At 37.4% G+C, this 18,234-nt stretch overlaps 3 protein-coding genes across 5 annotated transcripts in view; 2 read left to right on the forward strand and 1 right to left on the reverse strand.

The window, feature by feature from the left end:
* Positions 1-18,234, reverse strand: part of LOC120421970 (CD151 antigen-like) — a 209,672-nt gene that overhangs the window by 12,961 nt on the left and 178,477 nt on the right. The window lies entirely within an intron of this gene.
* LOC120421976 (uncharacterized) lies at positions 91-3,203 on the forward strand. Its single transcript, XM_039585286.2, has 3 exons — positions 91-258; positions 321-1,057; positions 1,118-3,203. Exons 1-3 carry the CDS (start codon positions 136-138, stop codon positions 2,730-2,732), a joined length of 2,475 nt encoding a protein of 824 aa, XP_039441220.1. The 5' UTR covers positions 91-135; the 3' UTR covers positions 2,733-3,203.
* The window catches only part of LOC120421972 (mucin-2-like), an 85,749-nt gene continuing 79,940 nt past the window's right edge, over positions 12,426-18,234 (forward strand). For all 3 annotated transcript variants that reach the window (XM_052708953.1, XM_052708954.1, XM_052708955.1), the window contains exon 1: positions 12,426-13,253. The gene's annotated coding sequence lies outside the window, so the exon portion shown is untranslated. The remainder of the gene's footprint in view (positions 13,254-18,234) is intronic.

Below are 18,234 nucleotides of genomic sequence, written 5' to 3' on the forward strand. Positions count from 1 at the left end.
CAAATCTGGCATCCCTGGCTGTGCGCGTGACGCGCCGGTAATTTCGTAAACATTGCTAATTTTTCAAGTTATATTTTCAAAGTTTTTCTCAAATTTCCTGCTGTCTGCTACGCTCTGAGCGCCGGGCGCGAAACAATGCAGCAAAAGCTTCTGTTCCAGAGCTGCTGCCGGCTGTGTCTGGACGACACCAAGCAGCAGCATGAAATCGCCTCCGTCGAGAAGTTGGCCGAAACGTTGGAAAAGCTGTACGATCTCAAGGTAAGATGGGTCGCATTTTTTGTTTGATCCGCTTGGCTAACTGTTTTTTTTTGTCCGCCCAGCTTGCCAAGGATGACCGCTGCAGCAAGTACATCTGCGTGGACTGCGAGCGGGAAGCGACCGAGACCGCCAAATGGGTCGCGATTCACGAAGAACTCAAGCAGCAAATCCGCGCCAATCAGGAGCGCTTCGCGGCGGAAATGCTCGAACAGCTCGGTCCGGAACCGCCGTCGCCGAGACGTGCCTCGCCATCGACGCGGTCTGCGCGACTTTCGCGACGATCGACGCGGCGAAACGCAACGGACACCCCCGAGGAAGAGATGGCCCAGCTGCAGGCCGACCAGATAAAGGAGGAACCGCCGACGGTGGTGACGCGCGCCAGCCGGCGACGTTCGGGGACCAAGCAGGAGTGGGAACCACCGGGGTCGGATCGGGACCAGTCAGACACGCCCACCAGCTCGAGCAGTTCGAGCGGGCCGAGCTCCGGGGACAACGAGGAGGACGACGCTTCGACGGCGGAATCCGGGACGACCACGTCCTCGGATACAGATCTCAAGTGTCCGCGGTGTGACGCCACGTTCACCGAGCTGGCGGCGCTCGAGAAGCACAAGTGTAAGTTCGTATGCAGCATTTGCAGCGCCGTGTTGAAACATAAAAAGTCGCTGAAGAAGCATTTGATGAGTACGCACAACGTGCGCGAGGATCAGTGGGAGAGCTACTGGAATCCGCCGCAGGAGGATGACGGCGGGGGTAGCAAGGAGCAGAGTCTGCTGGTGGAAGGGAAGAAGCCGAGAAAGAGGTACGTTTTGAAGAGCTTGAAATTGTTTCTAACATACTCAGAATTTCTAATTGTTTTCAGATATCGCTACGAGAGCGATTCCCCCACGGACATCGAGGACAACACCGGTGAAAAATCCGGTAAAGATGCCGCTTCTTCGGCTCCACGCCGTGAACTATCTCCGAACGATTTCGACGAGCTCCGGGACGAGCTGGTCAACATTTACTGCAGCCTGTGCAACGAATCGTTCAGCGGAGTGCACGACTGTCCGTTCGTGTGCGACATTTGCGGCAACACGTTCGCCCAACCGAAGAACGTCCGCCGGCACAAGGTCAACGTGCACAAGCTGGAGCCGGACCATCCGTCGTTGATCATCCGAAGACGATCCACGTCGCGACCTCCGTCGAGGGCAGTTTCCGAGGCGGGATCGGACGACGATTTGCCGTTGGCGGCCGTGGCCAGTCGCAGTCGGTGCGATTCTGTGGCGTCGGATTGGAACGGCGGCAGCGGCGGCGGGAAGTTGTATCGGTTCTTCTGTCCGGACTGTGACTACACCAACACACGCAGGTATCGTGTCACTTCGCACATGAAGGGCGTGCACGGCATTCCGGCGGACCAGATCGATCTGGAAGCGATCCAGAAAGAGTTTCTGGGGACGCGAGCAAAGACGCCGGAACCTCCCTCCCGGGCACGACACACACCATCCGGTTCGCGAACCCCGGCCCGCTCGGAAAACGTCATGACACCGTTCGACGAAGTCTTGGCCGCGGGAGGTACCGCTCCTCCACTGGATCCGGCGCCGTTGGTTCCCGAATCGGCCATCTCCTTCCCGGTGGTGACCGTGCCGTCATCCGGTTTTCCCCGGAACCGATCGCGGTCAACCTACCAGGACGACATGGACCGCAAGCGCAAGCGATCCATGTCGGCGTGCTCGATGCGGGAACCACGCTCCAACCGTGCCATCTCCGAGCGGAACGTCCTCGTGGCCAAGCGGCGTCTCACCAACGCAGAACTCCTCTCCCGCATCAACACCAAGTTCCGCTCCACCGTGGCCAACATCCAAGCCAACCGACTCCAAGTCCGCGCCCAGCTGTCCTGCGTCCCCGTCGGAACTCCCATGGAACAACCGCTCCGTCCGCGAGTCTCCGCCTACCACGAGGAAGAACCCTGCACCAACAAGCGCCTCTTCCGGCGACGCGCCCCCGTCGGAAACGAACGCACCCAAGTGTCCCGTCTGCGTGCCATCTTCCAATCCCTGTGCGATCGCGTCCCCGCAGCCTCCTCCGTCAGCTCAATCGACGTGGACTCGCTCGTACTAGTCCCGAGTGACGTCCTACCTCCGGAAGAAGTCCCGTCCCAGTCTCAGCAACCGGAACCGGACAGCACCACGCCGGTTGTGGTGGCAGCGGCCCCCGAACCCATGGACACGGATGACATCACGCCGCCGGTGGTGATTGAACTGGCCGAGGAAGCGTCCGCGACGGAAGTGACCAGCCAGGAAGAAGAGGAAATTTCCGAGGTGGTCGAAACGGTCGAGTTGACCGAGGAGCACAGTGAGGAGATCATCAGCGAAGTGCGGACCGAAGATCGTGTCGAAGAAATGGAAGTTGTAAACAGGGTTGCGGTCGAGCAGGTACGAGAGGGGCAGGAGGAGGACGACGACGGTGGCTGTGAGGAGGAAATTTTACCGGATTAACCGCGTATTGACCAGACAATTGTAGGATAACGTTTGAGATCTGTGTACTAGGAGGTAGTATTTTCAGCTTGCATCAAAATTTGTACCGGGACGTTATTAATTACTTTGACTTTATTTGAAAATAGTTTGTAAGGCACATTGAAATCATGGTTCAAACGCACTTTTCTTAACAATTGATGTTCCCAGTTGAAATTTGAAACTTTTGCTTAAATAAATAAAAAAATCTGACCCCGATTGTTAACAAACTTCTTCATCGATTGAATCAAGCGCGAATTAAAAAAACTCAAAACCCTGGTGAGTATTGAGAACTGGAATCACTTGTGAAGTTTGTTTAAGTTCCAAAGAAAATGAATTCCGAAAAAATATAAATAAAACATGGATACAATTAAAAAGCATTCCGAACAATGGAACAAGGAACACTTCTCTGGTTGCGTCAATTTTATGAACAATAAATGGATGTTAAAACGAAAACTATTCTATTCACTCGACGTTTAAGCAAAAACGAACACCTTAAAATGCAACACCAATACAATACACCACCAAAACCGGAAATGGATTTAATTTTTATATTTTTTTTCTATTTTGCTCAAACTTTGTAGGGAACCAAAGACTAAAAAAGCCATGCAATTTTGGCAGTTTCCCATACAAAAATGATACTAAAGTCTTTTGGAGAAATTTTCTGATCGATTTGGTGTCTTCGGCAAAGCTGTAAGTATTGATGAGAACTATTTGAAAATAGGTACACGGGAAAAAAACCCGATTTAAAATTTTCTTCTGAAACAATATATTTCAAATTCCTTCTTTTTTAGTATTCTTTTTTTTTGGGTACAAAAACATGCAAGTTTTGAGAGATTTTGAGTCATAGAAGTACGGCCAAAAATGAACCATCATGCTATGATTTTTTGAAAAATTGTGTTTTTAGAACAGGGGTGATCAAAGTATGGCCATTTTTTATCATTTTTTGTGGCCCGCGGACCCATTTTGAATGATCATGTAAAATGGACCTTTAACGCATCTTTAAGTAATTTTATAATTCCTAGAAAATAAGGTTCAGTATATGCCTATTTTGTGAACCTTTTTAGATTTTGTTAATATAAAACTTATTGTACATAATTTAAAAAAAGTCATTAAACACTTTTACAAAGTTTGTGTCACCCCTTCTAAAATATTTTTAAAAAATAAATAAAACAAATCGATTTAAATACAACTATACTGCCCATGTTCGCATAAATGTCCCATATGCAAAAACAGCAAGCTGAGAAAAACGCATTTGAAGTTTGTCCCATACATAAGGCTACGTGTTAATTTTTCGCGAAAAAACTGGATTTCCTCCTGATTTCTAGAACAAAGTACTGGATGTTATAGGCTTTTTCGAAAGAGCACTCAATTTTGAACCAAACTTCATCAATAACTCGATAAAATATAAATCGATGAAAATGCATATGGGACATTTATGCGATCAGGGGCAGTATAGAACATTCATTATATTTGTGAAATCACGATAGTTGAGGCACGAAAGTTGCAATGAAAAGCAGATGAATAATATTTATGTTGGTATTTTTTTTTGATTTTCGGATTTTAATAAAATTTAACCAATTGATTGGAGGCTTTTTTGTACAAAACTGTTTATTTTTTTTGTAATAAGAGCTTTAAATTTGGCCCACCATTCAAAAACTTGGAGCACCCCTGTTTTAGAAAATAAATCTACTTTACTACTGGCCGTTGCTAATATTTTTCAAAGTTTATGTCGCCTCCCTAGCCCCCCTTCAAAGTTGGCCTGAATAATCAGGGGGCAAAAAAAATATTTTTTCGAAAAACTTCAAAATTTTAATGAAAATTAAAGTTTAATCAACTGAAAACCAGTTAAAATGCATTTTCCCACGTTTATAATCATATTTAGCATGTTTGAACTCCTTTGAAAACATTTTGAATTTTCATGAAATGCCAATGTACAGTCCCACAAAAAGTTTTTTTTTGCGAAAAAAAAAATTACGTCAATACCTCGATATTTTCAAAACTAATGATTGGAAAGCAACTGTACGCCTGTAAAATGCATTTTGAAACACTTTTTTCATCCAAATGTTGAAACCTAGGCTTGTAATTTCAATTTTTATATTTTTTTTTTATTTTTTTGCCCCCCCCCCCCCCTCGGCTTTGGACATAAACTTCAAAAAATATTTGCAACGGCCTAAATACATTACAGTATTTTTGTTAAAGTACACCGTTTTCGCGATTTGGCTAATTAAAATTTGATGTAATCTAAAATTGCAGTCTTTTTTATGTTTTTCAAATTGTGCCCCTATGTGATCATTTCTTTAAAAAAAAAAATCGAAAAGTTCAGAAAATTTCCTAAAATTTCGTCTAAGAAACATTGAAAATTGGACCTCTGGTTACTTAGATACAGCGGATAAAAGAAAAACAAACAGTCAATATTTCAGCAACTAATGAAACAATTTTCAACTTTAAAAAATTGGAATCAAGACTAACATTTTAAGAATTTATATTTGAAACTACGCATTTTTGATAGCATTTTGGAATATTTTTCTATTGAAACGATTAAAATTTATGATGAAATTTGAAAAAAAAATCAAGACTTATAAACATTTCACGATGAAAAAAACATTTCGAAATTTCTATCAATTTAAATTTTATATAAATTTACAAATGAACCTAATTTTTCAATTTTATGGATCTGAATTCAAAATTTCTCAAATTTAAAAGATTTTAAAAAATTCAAAAATTTAAACATACAAAATTTTGAAATTTAATAAGAAAAAGTTTTATTTTTAAGTTTTAATTTCAGAATTTCAATATTCTTAGATGTTTGGAATATTTAAATTTTAGAATTTTTGAATGCTTTGATTAATTGTTTTAGAGATATTGCAATTTGAAAGTAAAGTTTTTTTTTTTTAAATTTACAGAAATCGATAAAAGTTCAGTGGTTCTCCATCAAATCAGCAGGATCCTAATCAAAAGTGCTTCCTTGGCCAAAATAGGTAGTTAGAGTTTTATTTTTTTGTTTGTTCGGCGACTATGGTAGGGGAACTTGCCACTAATGTTGCCATATCAGCACTTTGACATTCAATTACAGCTCATTAAAGGCGTTTTCAACTGAAATCGAGTGACAAATAGCTCAATATGAAGTGAGCAAGCATGTTTCTATCAAAAGTTTTACAAAATAGGTTATTTAAGGTCGTAAAAGGTATCCTTCACTTTTGGGGCATTGACTGTCAATGATGGTTTTGAATTCAGGGTCCAGAAACAGTTAATTAAAATGAAAAAATAGTCAGGATATCTTGACTTTTTTTTGATAAGGTCCTATAAACAAATGTAAACATTGAGTGTATCCCGCTTACTCCGATGGACTTTGACATGAGGTGTGAAAGGGATACACTCAATGTTTACATTTGTTTATAGGACCTTATCAAAAAAAAGTCAAGATATGTAAAATGCTTCTACAAACAACACAAAGGAACCCAATTTTTTTTATTGAAACATTCTGAATCAAGATTTGAATGTTTTTATAAAACAAACATGGCCGCCAAATGGCCGATCTGGAATGATGCCTTCCAGAGCCTTAAATACCGTCATTGGGTCTGGGGGGTGAAAATTAGTCATACAAATTTGACGACTTTTGTATGACCCAATGTCACCCCTAATGACGGCAGTAAAAATCAGCAAATTGGATGGAGTAAGGAGCGAATGCTTACCTGCTAAAATTACGAGAATTTCCCCTAATCCTATCTTAAAAAGGATCGAAAAAATGTGTTTTTCAACGATTTTCACAATACCACGTTTTTCAAAAAATCTTATCTCCGGAATAGATTAATCGATTTTAGCTCGCCGCATTGCAAAAGAAATTTGATTAGTTGGGCTTTTAATGGAAACATACCAGAAATTTCAAAAACATAGCTGAATCCATATATTGATCAGGTGAAAACTTTATTTGCTGATTTGAAGACCTCGGGCCCAAAGAACTTACAGCTGAATCTATTTTCTATGACGTAAATGAACGTAAAATATCAACAAAAAAAAATACGAATATCCATTGACAGGATCTGAGGTATGATTTCTTGAAAAAAATATCGGATTTTTGTATAGGTGCACCGGACCTGGCTGAATGTGTGGAATGTATGAAGTAATGTTTCAGTGAACTCATAGTCCAGGGCATTGGAAAAATGTGACTTTAAATATAAATAATTAAAGCAATTCAAAATACCCAACATCTTTTTAAAATATCAAAATTTAACTTGCAATCCAAACAAGAATTTGAATAGGGAACTTTAGCTTTTGAAATATTAGTAACTCTCAGATTTTGGAAATATTCAAGAATAGTTCCATCCCATGCATTACGTATGTGAAAACTATCTAAAAATATGAATTAAATTTTTTGTTGCAGATATGAATCAATTCGAGACATGATGCATCACGGCAGCCAGTTGATGATAGTCACTTCTACCGAAGAAGGTCTTACGGGTGGCGCCTCTCCCACAAACCCTGGCACCTCCTCGTGCTACTAAACTAGTGCACTACATCCATGCAAAGGCAGATACTAATAAGCTTCTTGGTCAGCCAGTTGGTCGCCGATGATGTAGTGCACGCGGATTCGCTCGAATGGCCATTGATGTAACTGTTAGCATAAACGCACGCACGCTCAGAGACTCAGTTTGGAATAGTGCAGTTTTATAATTGGTTATAAAATAACCATTATAGTGTAACAAACACCCTAACAAGACCAGCCGTTGGCCGGGTTGGCGTCCGTAAGTGGACAACTGGGTTGACGGCTGTGCGGGGTATACGATTCGGACTCAGATGTAACGACGAGTCGGAGAATTTATTGAACGAATGCCAAATTTGTTTGACTCAATTATGGGTTTACAATGTAGTCAGAAAATTGCTTTCATCATAAATTTTAAACTCTTTGAACTTTGTAAGAGCGCATGAGAAAATGTTCCTTTCTCCAAATTTCCTTTGCTGATGAGTTTCAAACTTCCTCAGCTTAACCCCGAGAATAGTACCACGAAACACGAAACAGTCTAGAACTTCAGACAACAGCACCACAAATAGTGCATAATAAGTGGGTGCACAAGTCAAAGGCAAAGTTGAGGAAAACTGAAGAAGCTGATGATGGGTTTTTGCGAGGCGTCGTGTTCTTAATTACAGTTGTGGCGTTGGCCTGACTTTGATCTGGTTTTGTTCTGAGGGCAAACGCCGCCGTTGGTGGCGCGAAACCGATGAACTTGACTTTGGCGGTTGGAATCTGATTAGCAACTTTGTCGATAGCGGGTTGATAGCATTGAGGGAATATTTTGCAGGTCAAGCCAAATGGCGACCTGATGGTCGGAACTACATTTTATATGAAGAGTGTCAACATTGCACGAAATATTTACAGTTTTTGTTGAATATGTCAGGATTGCATTCTAGTTTTTGGAGACTTATGAAGGTAAAAAGGTAAACATTGAAATCATCACAAAATGGCGTCCTTAACTCAATTTAGCCCAAAATGCACATGTGACAAGATAACGCGATCACGACGAACGGTAGCAGCCTTGTTCCCCACTGACCACATTTTCAGCGTCGTTGGATCGCGTTTGACCGAATTATTATGCCATATTTGACTGAAAGCTCGAACTAACATGTGTATTATATCGTCCCGATAACACAAAGCTTTGCGTTTTTTTTTCTTTCTGCAATTTTTAGTCACACACGCGACCATGCTGGCGGTGGAACACGTGTGCAAAATCGATCATTCCGTTGCTTCAACTTGCTCGCTCTTTGAGAGAATTTACGGAGAGAGAAGAAGGAACCGCAAGAGAGATCAACAAAGTAGCACGTGGTCGTTCGGGTTTGCTTCGGGTCGAGATCGGAGCTTTTTCTTGCTTTTGGGGAGGGAACTTTTTCGCGCAGTGATCTAGTGAATTTTATTCATGATCGTAAAATTTTAAATATATTATTTTTTGAAGAATATATTTATAAATTTATAAAATATTAGCATGAAAAGATTTTGGAATTTAAATAAACAAAAAACCTCAAATTTCACTCAAAACCTGAACAAATTGCAAGTTTTCAGCATTCTTTCTTTCATGCTTTGTTTTGATTCTGTGCTTCTCTTTTTCACTTTTCTTTCCCACCAAAAAGCCGGTTACATTCATCGTTGAAGGGGTGTTTTGGGTTGAGGAGGAAAGAGGGTGGTTTTGGCCCCATCAGGTTGGTGTAGTGCAGCATATCGGTTATGTGCGTCGTTTTGGCCATTCACTTTTTCTGCGAACGCTCGTGATTTTTTGTTCTCTTTCAGTATACTTCGGCTTTTGAGTTGTTTTTTTTTGACTGTATCAGATTGTCGCAGAGATCAATTTGTTTTTTTTGGTTTCGTTTCGGCTTTTGTGCTATTTTGAGAAAAAAAAACTATCGGTTTCCCGAAGGTTGTTTACGTAGATGCTTTTTTTTTTTTATTTGCTTATTTTAAACACTGTGTTTTCACATGTATTTCACGTGGCCATGCCTTGTTTTGACAAAGGATGCCGATCTTTTGATATTTCTAGGTTGGTTTTAACGAGGTTATTTTCGATTACGTATTACAATTTCCCGTGACCGTGGTGTAGGGGTAAGCGTGATTGCCTCTCACCCAGTCGGCCTGGGTTCGATCCCAGACGGTCCCGGTGGCATTTTTCGAGACGAGATTTGTCTGATCACGCCTTCCGTCGGAAGGGAAGTAAATGTTGGTCCCGGACTAACCTAAAAAAGGTTAGGTCGTTAGCTCAGTCCAGGTGTAGGAGTCGTCTCCCTGGGTCCTGCCTCGGTGGAGTCGCTGGTAGGCAGTTGGACTAACAATCCAAAGGTCGTCAGTTCGAATCCCGGGGTGGATGGAAGCTAGGGTGTAAAAAGAGGTTTGCAATTGCCTCAACAATCAAGCCTTCGAACACCTAGTTTCGAGTAGGAATCTCGCAATCGAGAACGCCAAGGCAATGCTGTAGAGCGAATAATTTGATTTTGTATTACAATTTCTGCTATTGTAAGGAACATTGAAAGAAAATTAAAACTTTTTTAAATTTATCTAAATAAATTAATGGAACAATTCTCTAACAAAACCGGAAATGGATTTTATTTGTATTTTTTTATTTTGCTCAAACTTTGTCGGAGCCTTCCCTATGACCATAGAAGCTATTTTGTGTCAATGGTTCACCTATACAAATCTCCATACAATTTTGGCTGGTGTCCATAGAAGAATGCAGCTGTAACTTTTGAGTGAATTTTCTGATCAATTTGGTGTCTTTGGCAAAGTCCATGCGAATGCGAATGCGAATGCAAATTTGGTGTCTTTGGCAAAGTTTTAGAGATTGATGAGGACTATTTCGAAAAATAGGTGTACGGAAAAAATGCTGATTTTGTAATGAACTATTTTTTTTATAAAAACTCAATTTCCCAAAATCAGTATTTTTTTAATTTCGAGATTTTTTTATATGTTTTTGGTGACAAAAACGCGCGATTTTTGAGCCATTGAGAAGTATGGTCAAAAATTTTTCCGCCGAGTTATGCGAAAAACGAAGTTGACTTTATAGCTGTCGGCCACCATTGCTAGTACCAACCACTAGTATCTTCCTTTTTTATCTACAAGGCCGAGTTATGCATTTTTGATAATATAGTGATTTTTGGAAAAAGTCGAAATTTCACCCATTTTTTTTTAACATCTGAACAATTTTTTAACCTAATATCTTTATGAAACATTAAATTTGCAATCGAAAAGTGATTTACTCGTTTTCATGCTTTAGTCACAGAAAGTTTGATATCAGCGAAATATTTGCAGTTTTTCGATTTTTAGAAATAGTGACCATGAGTGACCATTTCTGACAAAAATGCTATAAATAAGTCTAAGAGACATTGAAGATTGGACCTCTGGTTGCTGAGATTCAGCGGCTTGAAGAAAAATAAACAGGAAGATTGACATTTTCTAAGTCTCACCCAAATAACCCTCCATTTTCTAATGTCGATATCTCAGCGATCGGAAAAAATTAAACATTATATGAAAATTTCCGATCTTTTCGAAAAAAAAAATTTTCAATTATTTGAATCAAGACCTTCATTTCAAAAGGGCCAAACATTCAATATTACGCAAATATTGTTTTCGAAAAGATCGGAAATTTTCACGAATTGATCAGAAAATTCATTCAAAAGTTACAGATTTTCAAATATTTACGTACCATTTTTGTATGGACAGCTGCCAAAATTTTATGGTCGAAATTAGCTGATTTCGTAGAGAATTTATCAATTGTTGTAATTCAGAAATTGATAAACGAAAATCATTTCCCAATTTAGTGTCAAACAAGAATGGTTAATTTGATTTTTTTAATAAAAAATTACATAATTTTTGGAAACATTATAAGCTAAATATTTAGAAAAATGGAAATCAGGAACGCGTAAATTTTGAAGGGAGTCGCTAAGGTGATATAGAATTTTTAAGTTCATGACAGGATTGTGGCCAGAATGGCAGTGACGAAATGTTTGAAAAAAAAAAATGCATTTTGGAATTTAATAGGCAATCGACTATTAAAATTTGAAAAATTACCTAATTTATTTTAATAAAAAGTGGAATATGTGAAAAAAGTACATAATTTTTAGGTGAAATTTCACCATTTATGATATTCAATGTGGATTGGTTTTCAAAATGCCACGTGGTTTATGGACGTGCCCTTAGACTCCAAAGCTCGTGATAAATCCGGAATCCCATACCATTTTCCACCTTTTTCACAAAAATAAATATCCAGATAATGAAAAAAAGTTCACAAATGTTAGGTTCTCAGATTCTTCTTTTTAAAAATTATAAAAATAAAAATTTCAGACGACCGAATCAGGAACAAACCGTTTTTTTCGAATATGTTAAAATTTAGTGGTTTATTGCTTGTTACATTACCAAATAATTATTCTCAATATTTTAGCATTATTTTTGGACACATTTTACATCAATGAACCAAAAATACAAAAATCTTAATGTGGTTTGATTATCTGAAAATTAGGTAATCCCAACAAAATCCGAAGTAATTCTAGCAAAGATTTTGGAAATTTAAGTTTGGACTGGGTAAAAAACGGCATTTGGTTCATCAAAAAAAGGAAAAAAATGCCGTTTTTCGCTACTCGAAAGAGCCATTTTCCAAAAAATCGGAAATATTTCTCAAAATTTTATTTTAATTTTGCCTAATTTTTATTTTCTTTTCCTAATAAACATAAGTTTATTATCGACTTGACTTTTAACTTGAAATCATGAAAAAATAAAAATACAAAATCATCTTAAGAAATGTTTTTTTTTGTCGTTTCAAGTTTCAACAGCTTCCTTGACGAACAATTTTCCTTTTTTATTATTTTCTCTTTCGATCGAAAAAAACAACAACAATTATAAGCAGCCGGAATGGTCCTCAACCGGGCATTCCCAGCGCGTGGTGCATTGCGGATCTAAGGTAGCGCGTTACTCGATCTCCCAACAGTCAACACCAACTAAGGCGCCTGTATGATTTTCTCAATTCAACCGCCTGCAGTCGGTCCCCAACAGAAGAAGGCGAAGAAAAAAAACAACACATTTCCGAGAGCTCTACTTCTGCAGTACCTTAACCCCCGCGCGCGCGTTCGTCGCCGATTCGTTCGTTTGAGTCGTTCGCGCCAAGTCACTTTGCGATTCTGCTGGCTTCAAGTTTAAGTCTGGCAGGTTTAGTCGAACTTTACGCGCGCTACCAGGTGGACGTGGTCGGGTCCTAAAGCTACCCACCTCTCGAGGAGATTTGCTGCAATTTTGAGGTTGATTTTTTCTTTCCAGTGGAATTGATTGAAAATTGGCGGAAAACTGAGTGTGTGTTTACCATTTTATTTTGTTAGTTGGACTTGGTTGGTGGTCGAAGCCCAGATCGGATTACACAAAAATCGAATTAGTTTTGGGGCCACGTTGAGTAACTTGTTCGAAAAAAAGACGACGAACGGCTCTATTTGGAAGATTTGATTGATGATTGTTTGGTAAAGTGTTCGATATCTGGAAATTTTCGTTCGTGAGTGAATCGAGTGATCTTGAGGCAAAGTGTTGAAAGTATTGTCAGAAGTGAACTCGATAGATTTCACTTTCAATCGCGGGTGTTGTTTAGTGATCTATTGATTGATTTTTCATCAAAAGTGATCCTCAACGAAAGCATTCATCTCAACTTCTCGGAAAAGTAGCAAGTGTGTATTTTCGCCACAGCAGCATTGATTAACGACTCTGCGACTCGTCGAAGAAATAAAAGTTGGAAAACCCCTCCACACTGACTGTGTGTGTGTGTGCGAAACGACCTTGTGCAAAGTTGAGTGAAAGGAAATTACACAGTGTGTGATCGAGAAAATTAATCAAGAAAGGAAGAAAACCGAAAATAATTAAAGAAATAAGAAAACTTCGTGCAGGATATTGCAGGACGCGTCCGGTTCGAATCGAAAGCAGCTGCGAGGTCTGCGCGGGGTTATTTTGGCAACTCTTTGGCAATAGTTTGCTGGTGCAGTAAAACCGTTCAAGTGAGTAGTAAAAATATTGATCTGCTAGAGTGACTTTATAAAAGTATCGGCTAAGTGTGACCTGTTGTGAATTGGGTATCTTGCGATTGTTTGAATTATTGCACGGTTCAGATCGGGATAGTTACTTTATGGTTGATATGTTAGCAACATGTCCTTGAAAAGTAAGAGGAAATGAATGTTGTTTTAGGTTTGCTTGTATGATTTGCTTTATCTTTAAATTAGATTTCTAAGGAAAGGAAATTGAGTATACTATCGTGCATTATTTTCATGTTTATAAGAAAATAATTTGTTAATTTACGGATTAAGTTACATCAACAGTTAACATACAACCTTAGGAGCCATCCAAAAAAACACGTGAACACATTTTTTTTATAGTACCTTTTGCGAAAAGCATGAATATCAAATTTCACCATTTTTTTAAACGACATTCTTAATAAATGTAATATTCAATAAAGTTTCCAACAATGTTCGTACCTGAAAATACTTTTTTCTTTTTTCTTCTACTTTTTAGAATAGCTTTCATTTTTATCATCTTATATATTGGAATCTGTTGATCCCATATTGAATGTCAAATCTGTTGTAAAATTTTCTTATCTTTTGTTCTTTTTAAAATAATAATTTTCAAAATTGCAGCAGGGTAATTCTCCGCCAACTCACACAGCAGTTGCCCCGACCCCTCTTCGATTTGCGTGAAACTTTGTCCTAAGGGGTAACTTTTGTCCCTGATCACGAATCCGAGGTCCGTTTTTTGATATCTCGTGACGGAGGGGCGGTACGACCCCTTCCATTTTTGAACATGAGAAAAAAGAGGTGTTTTTCAATAATTTGCAGCCTGAAACGGTGATGAGATAGAAATTTGGTGTCAAAGGGACTTTTATGTAAAATTAGACGCCCGATTTGATGGCGTACTTAGAATTCCGAAAAAACGTATTTTTCATCGAAAAAAACACTAAAAAAGTTTTAAAAATTCTCCCATTTTCCGTTACTCGACTGTAAAAATTTTTGGAACATGTCATTTTATGGGAAATTTAATGTACTTTTCGAATCTACATTGACCTAGAAGGGTCATTTTTTCATTTAGAACAAAATTTTTCATTTTAAAATTTCGTGTTTTTTTAACTTTGCAGGGTTGTTTTTTAGAGTATAACAATGTTCTACAAAGTTGTAGAGCAGACAATTACAAAAATTTTGATATATAGACATGAGGGGTTTGCTTATAAACATCACGAGTTATCGCGATTTTACGAAAAAAAAGTTTTGAACAAAATGGTCGTCATCGATCATGGCCGTTCATGGTCACCCGCGACATACGTCAAAAAAAAGAGAAACGTAAAAAGTAACTTTTTCAAAACTTTTTTTCTTAAAATTGCGATAACTCGTGATGTTTACAAGCAAACCCCTCATGTCTATATATCAAAATTTTTTTAATTGTCTGCTCTACAACTTTGTAGAACATTGTTACACTCTAAAAAATAACCTTGCAAAGTTAGAAAAACACGAAATTTTAAAATGAAAAATTTTGTTCTAAATGAAAAAATGACCCTTCTAGGTCAATGTAGATTCGAAAAGTACATTAAATTTCCCATAAAATGACATGTTCCAAAATTTTTTACAGTCGAGTAACGGAAAATGGGAGAATTTTTAAAACTTTTTTAGTGTTTTTTTCGATGAAAAATACGTTTTTTCGGAATTCTAAGTACGCCATCAAATCGGGCGTCTAATTTTACATAAAAGTCCCTTTGACACCAAATTTCTATCTCATCACCGTTTCAGGCTGCAAATTATTGAAAAACACCTCTTTTTTCTCATGTTCAAAAATGGAAGGGGTCGTACCGCCCCTCCGTCACGAGATATCAAAAAACGGACCTCGGATTCGTGATCAGGGACAAAAGTTACCCCTTAGGACAAAGTTTCACGCAAATCGAAGAGGGGTCGGGGCAACTTTTCCCGATTTCGTGTGAGTTGGTAGAGAATTACCCAGCAGTTAATATAAAATTGTACCAAAATGTTTAAAAGATTATAATTTAAAAAAACATGGTTTATAAAATATGGCTTCTTTGGGTGTGAGGATTGTATGGACGCATTTTCATTAAAATATCGTCAGCTGTGTGCTATCTTGTGACGTAGACCATTTTGGTCGAAAATGAGTTAATGATGACGTTTTGCTATACTTAACAAACACTACAAGATGCTTTAACCCAATTTTGAAAACTCGCTTCCGTTTCCCGGATATCGCAATACACACTTGTGACATAGACCAATTTATCATCAAAATGATCGTGCACACTTGTGACACGTCATACATGTTGTTGGAAAATGTGGAAAATTTTTCTTGTTTTTCACAAATTTGTGTTGATACACATTTTCTGCAGGCAATGCAATCTTTTGTTTTTTGAAAATATACTGATTAAGTCGGTTAAACTATTGATTTAAGTCTATTTTAGTTTGTATGGAAATTCTGTGCACACATTAACTTTGAAAAATATTTGCAACGGCCTAATATATGTATTTTTTTCATGGCATCCTATTTTTTGTATTATGTTGCAAAATAACTTCAAGTGTTTTTTCTTTTTTACCAATCTGAACCAAGTATTTAGCGATTGATTTTTTTCAATTTTGGTTTCAGATCGGAAACCGTGAAACCGTTGGAAACTATAATTTCAAGAATGTTTCGATATTAAGCTCATTGTTGGCAGTAGCATGAATGTCATACGCATTTTGTGATACTTTTGACGTTGAATAACGTCTTACTCGATGATACTAAAGGTACTAATTCAGAAAAAAGTCTAATTCAACAAAAAAAAACAATTTGTCACATTTTAAACATTTATTTAAACAAAACACTTGACTAAATTTATATTTAATTTTAATTGTTATTCAATTTTTTCTGGAGTTTTTTCAAAGGTTCAATCAACTGAATTTTCATTTTATGCCGTTTTTTTGGCCGTTTTTGAATACCCCTGACTGAAAGCGGTTTTAAAGATACCAAAAAGCAGAAGAAAAATGAAAATTTTGTTTATTCGACGTCTTTAAAAATTTAAAAAATAAATCCAGGTTTCAACTGAACTGGCATGTACTACTTTATTCATCGACATTTCGGTTATGTCTATCGCATAACCTCTTTGAATTTTTGCATGATTTTTTTTTTCATATTGCAATTTTTTTTGCGCTTCTACTATGCCGATCATGTGGCCTATCTTTAGATAATTGACAGACATTTTCAATAAATCACAAAGTGTAGAGTAGGATGACAAGTAAAATTGATTTTTTTATAACCCTGGATCGATTGTTTAGGTAAAAATAAGTAACTGTTCAAATTTTTAGCCAATTCGGTTAAGGGGTAAGGGTCGCTATTTATTGTTGAATTTTGTATGGTAAAGTTCGATAAAATGTACAAGGATAAGCAAAAAACGATCCGAGTTAACCCTTACGTGTAATTAGCGATTTAAAGAAGAGGTTTTTGTATGATTTTTTTTATACCCAGCTTTAATGATCTGTAGCGACCTTTAAACCTTAACCGATTTTGCTCAAAATTGGCACAATTACTTATTTTTGAATTTTTTTTCGATACAAGTGCTGAATAAATTTAATTTCCATATTTCGTGGCAAAAAAACAATATTTTCAAATTTTTTAAATCAAGACTGACATTTTAAAAGGGCGTAATATTGAATGTTTGGCCCTTTTGAAATGTTATTCTTGATTTGAAAATTTTGAAAATATTGTTGTCGAATAGATCGGAAAATTTCACAAATGTTTCATATTTCACATTGAAAATCAGACCATTAGTTGCTGAGATACCGACATTGAAAAATGGTGGGCTGTTTGGGTGAGACTTAGAAAACATCAATTTTCCTGTTTTTAAACCTTTGCATTGCAATATCTCAGCAACTAAAGGTCGTATCAACAAAGTCCGAAGAAGCAAAATATAGAGAATTTTCTCAGCTTTTCAAAAATATTTTTTTCAAAGGTGGGCAAACATGTGCACTAATTTAAAAAAATGAAAACTGAGACTTTTTTCAAAAAAGACACTTAAATATGGATTTAACTTGAAAACGGTGCACTTTATCAAAATTTCACTAGAGTACTTTTTGATTGCAAATTTGATTTTACATCGAAAAATGAAGTTGAAAAATTTTTGCGACAAAAATATCGATTTTTTGAAAAAATCAGTATTGATTAAAAAATTCATAACTCGGTCAATGATTTTTTGCACAACCTGGAAATTTCTGAAAAGTTGGCATTTTATGTCCTCTAAAACATATAAAAAAATAAAAATAGTGTTTTTTTGCAAATCAAGTTTTAGTGATAAAAAGTTAAATAAAAAAATCACCAAATTTTTGTTACCTTGTATCATTTTTTTCCAGTGTAGTCCGTATCCATACCTACAACTTTGCCGAAGACACCAAATCGATCAAAAAATTCCTTCAAAAGATACAGATTTTTGAATTTTCACATATCATTTTTGTATGGACAGCTGCCAAATTTGTATGGAAAATTATATGGACAAACTAATGATGCAAAATGGCTTCTTTGGGCATACCGAAGGCACCAAAAAAGTTTCAGTCGGATTTAAAAAAAATAAAAAAAAATCGAATGACCGTAATCCTAGAGAACTGCTCATATGTCATTTTATTGGAAATTTAACGTACTTTTTGAAATATCCCAGAAGGGTAATGTTTTCATCAACTGTAACTAATTTTTTAGAGTGCAATTTTTTCGATTTTGTTTGAGTTGGTGGAGTATCCATTGCGTTTTGATTCTGTTAATTTTGGTAGAGAAAAGTAGGAAACGGTCGTTCGACAATGACAGGAAAAGTAAGTATAGTTTCACGATGAAATTGCAATTATGTCCTCTCTAATACAAATAATTAGTCATTATATATAGGAGTAGAGGCTTTAAAAAAAAAATCCTTATCCATTTAATGCCATGCACGTTCAAATAAGTCTGCAGGTTTGTAGCTTTTGATATTTAAAATTATGA

The sequence above is a fragment of the Culex pipiens genome, chromosome 2, assembly GCF_016801865.2.
Source record: "Culex pipiens pallens isolate TS chromosome 2, TS_CPP_V2, whole genome shotgun sequence".
In the NCBI taxonomy this organism is placed as follows: Eukaryota; Metazoa; Arthropoda; class Insecta; order Diptera; family Culicidae; genus Culex; species Culex pipiens.